Source organism: Carassius auratus, chromosome 48 (assembly GCF_003368295.1).
Source record: "Carassius auratus strain Wakin chromosome 48, ASM336829v1, whole genome shotgun sequence".
NCBI lineage: Eukaryota > Metazoa > Chordata > Actinopteri > Cypriniformes > Cyprinidae > Carassius > Carassius auratus.
Window position 1 is genome coordinate 8668024 of NC_039290.1, and position 15831 is coordinate 8683854.

Below are 15831 nucleotides of genomic sequence, written 5' to 3' on the forward strand. Positions count from 1 at the left end.
CTCCCTTTATATGAGAGCGGTAGTAAACCCTGACCTGTGTCTCCCTCTGCTGGTGTGTGTGTGTGTGTGTGTGTGTGTGTGTGTGTGTGTGTGTGAGTTTCTTTGTGAGGTTGTGTGTGTGTCATCTGTTAGTGCTGCAAAAAAACAACCCGACCAATCAGAGGCTCCGCTCTTGATGAGGTCATCTGATAGTTGTAATATAAGTCTAGAACCATAAAAAGGCCAAAAATACGAGGAGTTTCTCACTTTTTAGTTCAACATTTATTATTATATTCTATGTTCTGTCACAGTATACATTTTATTTCACAAATTAAAAATACAAAATTCCATAATGTGCCAACATTAATAATTTGTTTAATATTATCCTCTTTATTTTTCTTTCTTTTAATACTTGACCTTTCTTTTATTCAGTTTGTTCCATTATATCACCATCCTATTACAAACTGATGAAGTAGCTTTTGTGTTATCTGTGGTTCTCTGTAGATCATGCAGCAGATGAGCGATCATAAATATGATAAACTGACACTTCCTGATGATCTGGCAGCAAACTGTGTCTACATGAACCTGCCGGGGAAAGGACACGTCCTGCTGCACTGCACACCGGAGGAGTTTCCTGAGAGCGCCAAGGTCACACACACACACACACACACACACACACACACACACACACACACACACACACAATGTACAATGCACATGCACACAAACATGCACACACAGAGACACACACACTCACAAACATGCACGCACACAGACACACACATGCACACATACATGCATACACACACACACATGCACACACACACATGCACACACACGCACACAAACATGCACGCACACAGACACACGCACATGCACACATACATGCATACACACACACACATGCACACGCACACACACACACATGCACACACACGCACACAAACATGCACGCACACAGACACACGCACATGCACACATACATGCATATACACACACACACGCACGCACACAGACACACACACACAGACAACCATACAGAAACACACACATGCACACGCACGCACACAAACATGCACACACAGACGCACACAGACACACACACACACACGCACACAAACATGCACGCACACAGACCACACACATGCACACATACATGCATATATACACACACACGCACGCACACAGACACACACACACACACACAGACAACCATACAGAAACACACACATGCACGCACACAAACATGCACACAGAGACACACACACATGCACACAAACATGCACACATTCACACATGCATGCATACACACACACACACACACACATGCACACGCACACATGCACACAAACATGCACCCACAGAGACACACACACATGCACATGCATGCACACAGAAACACACACTCACCAAACATGCACGCACACATACACATGCACACAAACATGCACACACACACGCACACAGACACACACATGCTCGCACACATTCATACATACACTCACTCACTCACACAGACACACAAACGCATATATGCGCACAAACACACATATATATGCACACACACTCACCTCCTATAACTAAATACATTAATTAAATAATAAATCTCATCTGGTATCAATAAGTGATTTCAAACATAAATAAGTGATTTAAAACTAGCTAATATTACTAAAACCATTATTGTAGCTAATATTACTATAATAAATACCAAAATGAACTAACAATAATATATGTAACTAGACGGAGATGTACGATCATCTGATGATCCAGTGATGTATGATTTAATCAGAGCTGTGTGTGAAGCATGAGTAGATGTAATGTTAACGGTCTCTTGATGGTCTGCAGTATGAGATCTTGTGGTTGCTGGAGGACTCTTAGGAAAACACGGCTGGGCTTTTGGAGGATCTCCATCAAATGACACACTGCTCTTTATGAGGCTTTTTGAGATGGACTAATGCTTTACAGCTGCAGCTCATGAGCTCGGAATTACACAACGCTTCTGTGCGTCATTAATAATAGAAATAAAACTGTTCTTGAAGATTACTCCATTCAATATTACCACATTTATGTCAACTTTACAGTTTTTTGTAAATGGTTCACTTCTGAAAACATTTAACTTCACCTGGTAGAAGCCAGAATTTTAATTTTCTATTAAATATAATATTTTATATAAATTTTATTTCACATTATTTGTTATTTATTTCAATTATTTCACATACAAAGACAATTTCATGTTGTGGTTAGAATTGTATTCAGTAATTTATTTAAGATTAATTTATGCATTTTATATATATATATATATATATATATATATATATATATATATATAATGAAATATTATTAAATATGCATAATACTTTACATGTAGGTAAGAGTTAAGTTATACTAAAAACAATTCCCAAAAATATTATATTGAAATGTTTAACATTTAACAGGCATTTCTTTCTATGAAGTATATTTTACATTAATACTATTTAATATTTATATAATATTTATCTCTTAATATATCAAATCACAATACAATTTCAAAATGTTCTCAGAATTTTATTTTAAATTCAGTATTTTTTTTATTATATTATTAATATACATTTTTTTATATTTTTATAAATAAAACCAAAACGTTTTATTAAAGTTTTAGTTTAATCCTTTGTATGTTTTAACATTTAAATACATAGATTAATTTTAAATTATATATTTAAATGTGTGTGTGCTCAGAAAAATGTAATTCAGTCATTTACTATTATATTATATTTATTAATGCATTTATATTGAAGGTTTGCAGCATTATGCTTTGAATCCTCTGACACTGATTATAAAACCATCACATTGATTAAAACTTTTTGTTGTGCGATGCATTGCCTCAGAAATAATTACGATTAACAATATTATTGTCATTATAAGGCCGTTTTGTGCCACTGAATATATAATCATAATATAACAACAAAGCCAGCACACTTTCAAACGAAAACAAACATTAAATTCTTAAAAATATTTAGATCATTGAAATTAAGTCAAAATATTAGACACCTTCATAGTAAATAAACATTTTCTAACAAAAAGTGCAAGGTAACAAGTAGAAATGTACACGAATTGTGCGATAAATCGATATATTGATTATTACGATTGATTGGTTTCATAATAAAAGTCTCCTCTGCGTCTCCTGCTGCAGGTGTTTGAGAAGCTGAAGGATCACATGCTCATCCCGGTGTCCAATCAGGAGAAAGTGAAGGTGGACGGCGCGCTGACCTGCTGCTCGGTGCTCATCAACAGGAAGAAGAACATCTGAGAGACCATCGTTCATCAAACACACCGTTTCATATTCAGCGTGTGTTTCATGAATGACACCTGATGGCCTTTTTTTGTTTTATTACTCGAGGAAAATGAATCAGATCGTTTCGTCTAAAGGAAAGAGAATATAAAGCACTTAATTTTTCTAATATGTGAGGAAAACAAAGTACACTTATTTTTCTAACCAGCACAAAAATGACGGATGAAATCGGTTTTAGCTGGTTTTAGCTGGGTTTAGCTAGTTTAACTAGTCTCCAGCTCAGGTGGTGTTTAATTGAAACCAGCTGGGTCAGGATAATAATAATTTACTTTTTTTTAGCACTAGTCAGTGAGTCATAACAATTACAATTTTGATTATTATAAAATCAAATTTTCATGACAGAAATTGCTCTTAACTTCAAAATGTAGCTGTAAACTACATAAATCCTCTGGATCCATTCAGAACGACCGAACCGTACGCGTTTCTCAAAATTCACATTCATCAAGCCCCATAAAAAGCCTGTTTTTAAACGATGAATGATGAATTGTTACTTTGTGTTGCTTAGATTGTAGCATCGTGTTTATAAATAGATTTATAGCACATTTGGACAGTATTTGCGAACAGATGTGACTCGTGAAACGAGTAATTGAAGCAAAAAAAAAATACATTTTTGTTTTCGTTTGTCCTGCAGTTCCCAGATAATAAAAAATAAACACGCTTTCAAACATGCCGTGGTTTCACGATCCTCAGGTGCTGATTGGACGTTCTTCCTTTCAGAAGTTTGTTATCTTGACCCCACTTGTAGCATTTGCGTAGCGTTAGCATCAAGCTATATTACCTTATAATTCATTATTAGTCTACTTAACCTTTAGCTTCATATATTTAAAGCCTGCTGTGGTGGCAGCTTCGTTCCTCACACTTTCCTTATAAAGCTATAAATTTAAAATTTTAGCTAAAAATTTTATCAAAAGTTAAATGTTTTTGTTAATAAACTTTTAATAAACGTTTTATTTTGTGGATGAAAATTACGAGGGAAGAAAATCTGGATTGAGAGATTAAAAATTCGCAATTATCTTTTTTATTTTGTGGAAGAAGAAAAATTTTATTGCGAGAAAGTCAGAATTCTGAGTTTATATTTCACAACTACTTTTCTCTCATGATTGCGAGTTTCTAAAAGAAAATTATAAAATGTAAGTCCGAATCTAAAAAAGTCAGAATTGCGAGAGTAGAAAGTCCTTATTGAGAGATTAAAAATTCGCAATAACAATAAGGATCAAGCTTCTATAGTTTTTTTGCATGTGACAGTTATCTCAAGTTGCTAATCATGGCTAGCTGAAGGTTTAGCTTCAAACAGCTCCTCGGTCAAATCTCAAGTTTCAGTTTAGCGGTTTTCACGACTTCCAATGTCACGACTTTCTTTCTTTTACACAAGAAGTGTTTTAGGATTCGCAGAAATGAAGAGACGGCGTTACTCTGTTGTAATGCGTCTGTTTATTTCTCCTGTTGAAGAGAAAATGAAGTTATCATCATTTCTCTGCCAGAAAGACACTTGTGAAATATTCTGCAGTTTTCATAACGTTTACAAGCCCCTCTGTATGACATCACAGTCATAAAGAAGCCGGTGTTTCCTAGCAATCTGCTCATCCAGAAAGAATGCTGGGTTTCATCATGAACTACAGCGTTTTTCCAGCTATCAGCACACCAAATACATGCTGAAATCTGTCATCATCCTAAAAAAAAGAAACTGTGCATTTTTTTTTCTACTCTTGTATTTTCAAAAAAAAAAAAAAAAAATATATATATATATATATATATATATATATATATATATATATATATATATATATATATATATATATATATATATATAAGGCGGCTCACTGGACTTTTTGATCAATAAGTTGTTTTCTGTCTGGAAATGCTTGGTTTTGATGACTCAGGACTTCTTAAATGTGATTTTTATGTGCCATAATTCCTTAAACACGTTGTCTTTGCTCATTGTAAAGATTTTGTGGGGTTTGTTAAATAAAGCAGCAATCAATCAATCAAACCTGTTGGTAGCATCATTGTTATAATTAAAGTACCTGAGCTTGACCGGAGCATATATGTGCTTCTAATAAAGAAAAATAAAACATCTTTTTAATTTACAGCATATCCAAATTACAGCATGAATACCCATAGATAGATAGATGGATGGATGGATCGATCTAAAATGAAGCTGCGTTTTGTGTTAATGGAGATACTTGTACTCTAGGAAACAATCATTTAAATTAATTAATTACACGTAAGTAAAATACAAATACACCTAGCCACCTCTTTAAAACGATTTAGTCATTGTAAAAATCAGTGATTGGTCCGACCGAAAAGCGCTGAGAAATGTAACGCGTATCACGTGACCTCGACCTCTACTTCAACAGCGGTCCGAATCCTCAAGCAAACGACTGTAATATTTTTATATTTATAGCTCTTGTTTTGAAAATATATGGTTTAAAAATAAAATGAAATTTTCGTATGTTGTATTTATGTGATCCCGTTGTTTGCAGAGTCGGTTGGCCCTGCGTTTACGTCATCAGCGAGCGCCGAATTCAACATGGCGAGTGTTGTTTAGTTGTTGTTAATCTGCGCTTCCGAATTAACCCCCAATCACTGAACCCGGCAGTCTCTCTCGTCTTCAGCCACCATGGGCGATGAGAAGCAGTCAGAGGCTCGTAATTTCTTCATGGGCTTTGATGACCTGAGCGACAGCAGCAGTGACTCGGACGGTGAGTCCGGTGTGAAGAACCGAAGCGAACCGGAGCCCTCAGCATCGACTGAAGCGCAGGGCCGCAAGCGAGCCGCCGAACCGCTGCCGAAACCCGACGATCTTTTCCGATCCGTCACCAAACCCGCTTTCCTCTACAACCCGCTCAATAAAGTCATCGACTGGGACAGAAGAGCCGTCAAAGCGCCAGAAGAGGTCATTATTTCATTATTATCCAATACTGAATAAAACCGTGTTTGCTAGAAAATCAAGTGCGTACTGCGTAGCCATCTTTAGAATTTAGTTTTTGCATTCTTTTTTTCTTCTTTTTTGTGGTAACATTAGTCCTGCATATTTCTACACTGAGTGAAACTGATTGGCTTATTGTAGAGTTAACTAAAATGATAATGTGCATTTTATATATATATATATATATATATATATATTTTGACAGATGGAGTTTGAATAGTTTTGGCTTATTTAAATATTCTTTCAGTGTAAGTCTATGGGATTTTTATGATTTGTTTTGGTTTCAGCCTCCTAAGCAGTTCAAGGTGTGGAAGAACAATGCCGTTCCTCCGCCGCAGACGTACGTGACGGAGGAGAAGAAGAAAGGAGCTCCTGATGGAATGGACATGGCCATCAAATGGTCCAATGTGTACGAGGACAACGGAGACGACGCCCCTCAAGCCCATGGTGGCCCCGCCCACTTCCTGCCGGAGGAGGAGCAACAGCAGGACTCTGGTAACTCACTCTCATCTCACTCTATCCATCTATCTATCGTTCTGTCGATCTTAACATGTTTTTGAGTTCAGGACGCTCTTTATCATCTCAGATGACGATGCGTCTGGGAAGCAGCAGGCGTCTGCTAAGAAGCGTCGTGTAGAAACCTTCCAGCAGAAGGAAAAGAGGAAGCGGGACATCGGACAGGCCACGTCTGATAAGAACTTTGTGGAAGAGGAGAAGCGGATCCTGCGTCAGAGTTTGGACTGAAGAGCGCTCCGCTGGTTTTAATCCCTGATTATTTAACATCTCTGGATGCTGACGGGAAGGGCATCACGACTCCGGGGATATTTTACATTTATTACTCTAAAATCACGTCCATGTAGAGGGAGAGGGTTCAGGATGATGTGTTTGTGTTTTGGACGTCATTGTAAGTATGACTTCAACTGTAAATGTGTAGCTGCATCCAAGCATCCATTGGTTATGATGTTTCTTGTAAGTTTCCAATGATTTGTAGTTTCTCAAATGGATAAAGCCCTTTTCTCTGAGTCTCTGTTTGTATCTCCCATTTATATGTGCGTGTGTGTGTGTGTGTGTGAGAGAGAGAGAGAGAGAGAGAGAGTCTGTGTGTGTGTGTGTCTGTATCTGTGTGTGTGTGTGTGTGTCTTTGTGTGTGTGTTTGTACTGATGTATTGTCACTGGATGGCTTTGTGTGTGTCTGTGTGTGTGTGTTTGTACTGATTTACTGTCACTAGGTGTGTGTGTGTGTGTGTTTGTACTTATTTACTGTCACTAGGTGTGTGTGTGTGTGTGTGTGTGTGTGTGTGTGTGGTTGTGTCTGTGTGTGTGTACTGATGTTGTACTGTCACTAGGTGGCGAGACTGAATAAGATTTGATCCACAGTGTCTTTGAAAGCTCATGGAAAACCTGGAATTAAAAGGCAATTAAAAAAATGCAGAAGTTTAATTAGTAACTACAGGTTTTAAAAATAAAAGTCTAAAAAATTTACTTTGCCAACACCATATACCTTAATAAGTGTTTTGTAGCTCAAACGTGCACCTTGGTAAATCTTTGGCATATAATCATTTATGATCATCTATAAGCCATAATAATAGTTTTTAAGGGTCATATGAAAAAAATATATGTATAGTGTGTATGTGTTTAGTAATATTTTACATTAGTTTTATTTGTATATTTTATGTTTTCACTTTAATATATTAATTTCAATTCATTTACTTGTTTTTATTTATTTTAGTTTTTTTAATGTCAATATTATGTTTTAGATTTAGTTATTTTAGTACTTCAAATTAAACTAAACAAAATAGAGAAATTAAAAGATTACATAATCTTATTATGTAACAAGGTGAGCCAGCGGTTGAGCTGAGAGTGTCGTGTAAACATGACTGAAGACGAGAACAAACCGATTTAATAGAGTGAGTCATTTACCCTGGAACCGATTGATTCAAACTCGAACTCGATTCACTGGCAAAAACCAGATCAAAAGAGCCATTCGTTTTCAAATTTTAACATTGTGTGTAAAGATTCGTTTCGGGACCTCGGAGAGGATTCGCGAATCATTTGATTCGGATCGGGTCTTTGGAGCGGATTCGCCGTAGAGCTGTAGTCAAGTCCGGCTTTGTCAAGTCCAAGTCCAGGACTAGTCGAGACCGAGTCAAGACCGAGTCCAAAGAGGTTCGAGTCCAAGTCAAGTCCAAGTCCAAATGTTTCGAGTCCAAGTCCAAGACCGAGTCCAAATGAAAGAAAAAGGGTCCTCTTCAAGACCACATACTTAACTACTGATAATGTTTGTAATGCGAGAGAAAGCATATCTCCTATTCTAAGAAAATCATTTTACATTACTATTTGTAATGATCAAAAAGCATGTGCAAAGTAACAACTCTGTAGGACAGGGGTCTCCAAACTACATCCTGGATGGCCAATGTCCTGAAAAGTTTAGCTCCAACTGGCCTTAAAACACCTGGAAGATTAATGTGTCTAGTAAGAGCTTGATTAGGTTCAAGTGTGTATAATTAGGGTTAAAGCTAACAGGGGTGTTACACAAGATCCCGGGCCCTATGCATAGGCGATCCTGATGGGCCCCCATGCCCCCGACCCATGGAAATATCCAGGTAAAAAATATATATTTCAGATTCATACTTTTCAAGGGCCCTCTCTTCCTTTGGGGCCTTGCTAATGAGTACTGGTTTTACCCCCAGTCCGACCCTGGGAAATAAACTTGGATAAACAAACAAAGTTTGGAACTGTAAGGTCAAATAATTTTTATGTACTTTATTTTTTGTTGACATTATATCTGTGGTCAAAAATGTATATGACTATGCCTAATTGGCACAGAGCACAGACACACACAAAGCTCGGGATATGACAAATGCACGCAGCAAGGCTAGAATGGATACGTTTGGCTCTACTGGACATGCGCACATAAATACAGCGAAATTTTTTGTCATACTGTGCTAGTGCTTGCATAGACTAGTCGAGCTCTGTCGGAAACAATCGACTACTCCAGCATGCATTAACCATAATGAATACAAAGTGTTTGCAAGTACGACGTGAATTTTAGAATTACAATTTTGCGTGGAGCTGTTACTATATGACCTTATCTATGTTGCATGTAAAAATAAAATATGTAATGTACTAATTAGGGTTGTGCCTGAAGCCGAATTCCTTATTCGGAATGGCACGGATAATGTCTTAAAAAACGAATAACGGACAAGGAATAATTCTGCCTGAATACTCGGCTGAAGCTGACACAGTCTGGTGTTTGCTAGATAACAGGTGAGCCAGGGGATCAGCGCCAGAAGTGAATGAATGTAAACTTTATGAGTGAAAAGAGCGCAAATCAAACACCGCATTGTTGTCGCCTCTCTGTGCATCTCTCAGAAATCAGAGCGTTGCAAGAGTAATTTTACCTATAATAATACATCATAGCTACACGTTATATTATTTGTATATATTTAAAAGGCAAATATTGAAAGCTTAGGCTACCATGATACGAATGAATGGAATAAGCACAGCGCGCTCACCAATCAAACAGCCGCGCTGCGCGTCTCAGTCTCCCAAAAACCAAATCAGTTCTCTCTCAAAAGTAGGCTAATAATCAACATAGATATGGATACATTGTGTACTTGTCCTACATGTTTGCATATTTACCTTTTGCTGGTTTGGGCGGAACACACACATCTGTTTAGTGAAGTTCATTAACATTAAGACTCGCTCAAAGTGTTCTGCGTAATGAGAATGTGTGCATTGAATGGATCCAGTCGTGTTCAAATGATCACTAAACGTTTGTCATGACATCTCTCTGCTTGCATGATAAATATTATTTTAGAAATTAATAATTATTTCAGTTTAACACGACATACTTGTTCAGTGATAACTACGAAAAAATATATAAAAAGTCATAACAGTCTTATCAAGTAACTGTACGATGTTGTATCCGAATGCAGATAGGAAAAATTTTTGTGATTTTTACAGATACAAATACTGGCTGTTACATGAAAATGTAAATATGTAATGTCATATATAAAGTTTTTAAAATTTACATATGTAATTGTTGCATAAGGCTATACATTAATACGCGTTTATTGATAAAAAAAAGGCCATCTAGGTGTAGACGTAAATAAAACACAATCTAACAGGTAGAAAATTAAATTAGAAACATCTAAACTTTTCAGGTCGCAGTAAGTGCACCACTGGTCATGCACATCCTTTCCCGGAACAATACTGAAAGCTAAGGCAAGATGGAGAAACAGATGATCATAGTTGTACAAGGATAGCCATTTTTTTAAATGAATCTATTAGCAGAGCTACTGAAAGTGATTTTAAGTGCTGGAATTCCATTTATTCTTTGCTGAAACTTCTGCGTCATCATGGAGAGCGGGTCATGGTTGCCCAGCAACAGCAGACGCCACTGGAGCGCGAGCGCAGGCTACAGAGTGCTTCTGAAATAAGGAGAGTGGCGCGCCTAGCGTTTTCCAAACGTTTTCAGTCGCGACATCATGCAAATGTGGTTTTGGTTTGAAGGAGAAATGTTTTATTTATTTTTTTTGCTGGACTCGGTCGAGACCAACTAGAAGACTTGGCGAGTCCAATGGCCAAGTCCGAGACAAGTCCGAGTGCAAATTCAACGAGTCCGAGACAAGTCCGAGACGACAGAAAAATGTCTCGAGTCCGGACTCGAGTCCAAGACCGGACTCGAGTACTACAGCCCTAATTCGCCGCTCATTTGGATCGGCACTTCGGAGCGGATTCGCGACTCATTTGCATCGGGACTTCGGAGCGGATTCGCGACTCATTTGGATCGGGACATCGGAGCGGATTCGCGACTCATTTGGATCGAAACCTCGGAGTAGATTCGCGAATCATTTGGATCGGGACATCGGAGCGGATTCGCGAATCATTTGCATCGGGACTTGGGAGCGGATTTGCGACTCATTTGGATCGAAACCTCGGAGTAGATTCGCGAATCATTTGACTCGGATCGGGACTTCGGAGCTGATCCGCGAATCATTTGACTTTGATAGGAGCTTTGGAGCAGATTTAAGAATTTCTTTTAAAAATTTCTTTATAAACATTAGAAAACATCAAACCATCAAGGCAGTACAGTTAAATAAACAAACAAAAGAAATTATAGATGCCTTAAGAAAATTAACCATGGTTTCATGTATTAAAGGTGTAGTATTTGTGTTTCTGCATGTGAAATTTAAATTTCGTGAAACACAAATTCTTATATTTTGCTATATTCTCTAAATATTTTTAGCTATATATAAATATTTATATTTGTAAATAATTGATCAATTAAATATATATGTTGAAATAACATTTTTAATTTAATATATTATGTATTTTCATTTTATATTATTAATATTGATATTAATCCCCAATTATTTAACAGTCTCTGGATGCTGACGGGAAGGGCATCACGACTCCGGGGATATTTTACATTTATTACTCTAAAATCACGTCCATGTAGAGGGAGAGGGTTTAGGATGATGTGTTTGTGTTTTGGACGTCATTGTAAGTATGACTTCAACTGTAAATGTGTAGCTGCATCCAAGCATCCATTGGTTATGATGTTTCTTGTAAGTTTCCAATGATTTGTAGCTTCTCAAATGGATAAAGCCCTTTTCTCGGAGTCTCTCTTTGTATCTTTCATTTACGTGTTTCTGTGTGTGTGTCTGTGAGTTTGTGTGTGTGTGTTTTTACTGATGTTGTATTGTCACTAGATGGCTGTGTCTGTATGTGTGTCTGTATGTATGTGTGTGTGTGTGTGTGTGTGTGTGTGTGTGTGTGTGTACTGATGTTGTACTGTCACTATTCAATTCATTTCAAGTTTATTTGTATATCGCTTTTTAGTGATAGTGGTCATGTAATCATTATTTATTTATAATTTATTATTATTTTTATTGTTGTTAAGTTAGTGTTCATAAACAAGTTATTTATGGTCTTTCAAGAATTGCAAGTTAATATAAAAACAATTTACGAAAAAATATTTTTAAAGCTTGTCATGTGGTGCCCCCCTAGTTGTTGTGAATGGTTGGCCCAAGTTCCCTTATGGATAATCCGGCTCTGCTTATAGGTAAGAAATGATATCACTAGGTGGTGGTGTGTGTATGTGTGTGTGTCTGTGTCTGTCTGTGCGTGTGTGTGTGTGTGTGTGTGTGTGTGTGTGTGTGTGTGTGTGTGTTTGTATTGATGTTGTACTGTCACAGGTGTGTGTGTGTGTGTGTGTGTGTTTGTACTGATGTACTGTCACTAGGTGGCTGTGTGTGTGTGTGTGTGTTTGTTTGTTTGTTTGTACTGATGTACTGTCACTAGGTGGCTGTGTGTGTGTGTGCGTGTGCGTGTGTGTGTGTGTGTGTGTGTGTGTGTCTGTGTGTGCATGCGTGCGTGCGTTTGTGTGCGTGTCTGTGTTTGTGGGTGTGTGTGTGTGTGTGAGAGAGAGAGAGTCTGTGTGTTGGTGTGTGTGTTTGTTTTTACTGATGTTGTACTGTCACTAGGTGGCTTTGTGTGTGTGTATTATTTATATAATATTTACTTTGCCAACACCATATACCTTAATAAGTGTTTTGTAGCTCAAACATGCACCTTGGTAAATCTTTGGTGTTTAATCATTTATGATCATCTATAAGCCATAATAATAGTTTTTAAGGGTCATATGAAAAAAAATATATGTATAGTGTGTATGTGTTTAGTAATATATATTTTAAATTAGTTTTATTTGTATATTTTATGTTTTTACTTTAATATATTAATTTCAATTAATTCAGTGGTTTTTATTCATTTTAGTTTTTTAATGTCTATATTATGTTTTAGATTTAGTTATTTTAGTACTTCAAATTAAACTAAACTAAATAGAGAAATGAAAAGATTACATAATTTTATTATGTAATAAGGTGAGCCAGCGGTTGAGCTGAGAGTGTCGTGTAAACATGACTGAAGACGAGAACGAACCGATTTAATAAAGTGAGTCATTTACCCTGGAACCGATTGATTCAAACTCGAACTCGATTCACTGGCAAAAACCAGATCAAAAGAGCCATTCGTTTTCAAATTTCGACACTGTGTGTAATGATTTAAAACAAAAACACGAAACTCTGATTCAGTTAAACTATTGCATCGCAAAATGATTCACTTGAAGCGCTCCGATCGGATCCGCGAATCATTTGATTCGGATCGGGACATCGGTGCGGATTCGCGACTCATTTGGATCGGGACTTCGGAGCGGATAGATTCGCGAATTTCTTTTCGGATTTCTTTTTTATAAACACTAGAAAACATCAAACTATTAAGGCAGTACAGTTAAATAAACAAACAAATGAAAAGAAAAATAAATTCTAGATGCCTTAAGAAAATTAATCATGGTTTCATGTATTAAAAGTTTAAAAAAAAAAACACAAATTGTTATATTTTGTCATATTCTCTTTCAAGTAGTCAAACAATCAAAATGTGTTTAATTATTTTTTTATATAAAATATTTATTTTAAAATTCTGAAGTCATGCATATATTTATAAAATATAGCATTTTTTGTAAATATATTGTTTTGTAAATATTTATATTTGTAAATAATTGATCAATTAAATATGTTGAAATAACATTTTTAATTTAATATATGATGTATTTTCATATTATATTATTAATATTGATATTAATCCCTGATTCTTTAACAGTCTCTGGATGCTGACGCAAAGGGCATCACGACTCCGGGGATATTTTACATTTATTACTCTAAAATCACATCCATGTATTAGTAGAGGGAGAGGATTTAGGTACAGGGTTCCTCAAATCTTTCCTCAAAATGATTCACTAGTTTGAAGCGCTCAGGTCGGATCCGCGAATCATTTGATTCGTTTCGGGACTTCGGAGAGGATTCGCGAATCATTTGATTCGGATCGGGACCTCGGAGCGGATTCGCGACTCATTTGTTTCGGATCGGAACTTCGGAGATGATTCGCGACTCATTTGATTCGGATCGGGACCTCGGAGCGGATTCGCGACTCATTTGTTTCGGATCGGAACTTCGGAGATGATTCGCGACTCATTCGGATCGGGACTTCGGAGCAGATTTGCGAGTTTTTTTTTTTTTTTTTTTTTTTATATACATTAGAAAACATCAAACCATTAAGTCAGTACAGTTAAATAAACGAACAAATGAAAAGAAAAATAAATTATAGATGCCTTAAGAAAATTAACCATTGTTTCATAAATTAAAATGTAGTATTTGTGTTTCTAATGTGAAATTTAATTAGCATGAAACACAAATTGTTATATTTTGCTATACTCTCTTTTAAGTAGACAAACAATCAAAATGTGTTGTAAGCAAAAATATGTTCATTAAATAATTGATCAATTAAATATATATGTAGAAATAACATTTTTAATTTAATATATTATGTATTTCATAACTTTTATACTACTATTATTTTTAGTTTTTTATTCTTCTGCCTTATATGTTTGATTAATTTCTGCTTTGAACGATTCTGATTGAAAAACCCCAAGCAATTAAATCTGAAAAAAGGGTTGAAATGTTCTAAGGCTGCAGCGCGACACAAAAGCAGTAAAGTCTAGTTTGACCCCGTCCCTCAGCAGACGGCAGAGGGACCCCCAGCTATTTACGTCCTGAGAAAAGGGGTGTGGATCACCCCCATAAATTGTGTTGCTCAGAGACACAGCAGAGAGCCATTAGACAATGAGGACGGAGTCGCAGAGAACGCAGACAGCTGCGCATGCGCATCAGCATCAACACAGAAAAACAGATGCTCCTCTTCACAAACACTGAGAGAGAGAGAGAGATCAGGTTCTTTGCTTTAATGGTGCATTAAAAAGAACATTCCTTGTTTACTTTAATCTTTCAATAAATAAATTTTCATATAACATTTTGAAAATATCTTAATTATTTTTCTATATATATATTTTTTCATTTTAGTGCAAAAATCAAACAAAAATTTTATACTAAAAAATAATTTTTTAACTTAAAACCAAAAAACATTTAACTTTGCTACAGTGTTGGAAACTAACATTTAAAAAAAAACGTTGTGACAGGTAGTTTTGATAGTCCACAATGCGACTTGTTCATCATGATTTAATTCTTTAAATCAGTTTCTGATCAATAACATCACACTCACAGCAATTAAGCAACTGAGTACAAGATGTAAAGCAAACACACACACACACACTCACAGACACACATCCTTGTTTACCACCCTGTGTGTTTCTGCTGCAGGCTGCGACATGCGCACAGATGCTCAGACAAGTGTGTGTGTGTGTGTGTGTGTGTGTGTGTGTGTGTGTGATTGCAGGGGGCTTTCGGTTGTTTTTCTGATAAATTTCCCTGATTTCATAACTGAGCATCCTAATCTGTCTCCTCAATCTGCCACTGCAAACCCTTCCTCATTAAGATGCAGAGAATGCGACCCCAGTGCATGATGGGACAGGATCAGTGTCGGAGACGTTCAGATCCAGTGATGTTTTAAATGATCTGCTTTATCTGTGACACAATGACAGAAATGAGATGAAGCTTGAATTACATCCTTTAAAAACTTGGTGTGTATATATATATATATATATATATATATATATAATAAAATCAACCTTGAGATAATA

General features: G+C 36.4%; 2 protein-coding genes across 4 annotated transcripts in view; both read left to right on the plus strand.

The window, feature by feature from the left end:
- Positions 1–5057, plus strand: part of LOC113065750 (N(G),N(G)-dimethylarginine dimethylaminohydrolase 1-like) — a 51360-nt gene extending 46303 nt beyond the window's left edge. The window contains exons 5-6 of one of the 2 annotated variants that reach the window (XM_026237247.1): positions 484–627; positions 3149–5057. In XM_026237247.1, coding sequence (XP_026093032.1) covers positions 484–627; positions 3149–3265 — 261 coding nt within the window. In that variant the 3' untranslated portion in view covers positions 3266–5057. The remainder of the gene's footprint in view (positions 1–483; positions 628–3148) is intronic. The other variant, XM_026237246.1, reaches the window with a different exon arrangement.
- A 745-nt stretch (positions 5058–5802) lies between these two features.
- Positions 5803–11862, plus strand: c48h1orf52 (chromosome 48 C1orf52 homolog). Of its 2 annotated transcripts, XR_003279076.1 has the most exons (4): positions 5803–6203; positions 6524–6731; positions 6823–7081; positions 11686–11862. XR_003279076.1 is itself a non-coding variant. In XM_026237248.1 (3 exons), the coding sequence occupies exons 1-3, from the start codon at positions 5928–5930 to the stop codon at positions 6978–6980; spliced, it is 642 nt and encodes a 213-aa protein (XP_026093033.1). In that variant the 5' UTR covers positions 5803–5927; the 3' UTR covers positions 6981–7258. The 2 variants fall into 2 exon arrangements, 1 of the variants encoding a protein (XP_026093033.1); XM_026237248.1 differs by lacking the exon at positions 11686–11862 and having other exon boundaries at positions 6823–7258.
- Positions 11863–15831: the final 3969 nt, after the last annotated feature.

Coding starts and splice junctions, on each gene's coding strand:
- c48h1orf52 (XM_026237248.1), top strand. CDS start 5,928: ATGGGCGATGAGAAGCAGTCAGAGGCTCGTAATTTCTTCATGGGCTTT. Junction 6,204..6,523: donor CCGTCAAAGCGCCAGAAGAG/GTCATTATTTCA, acceptor TTTTGGTTTCAG/CCTCCTAAGCAGTTCAAGGT. Junction 6,732..6,822: donor GGAGCAACAGCAGGACTCTG/GTAACTCACTCT, acceptor TTATCATCTCAG/ATGACGATGCGTCTGGGAAG.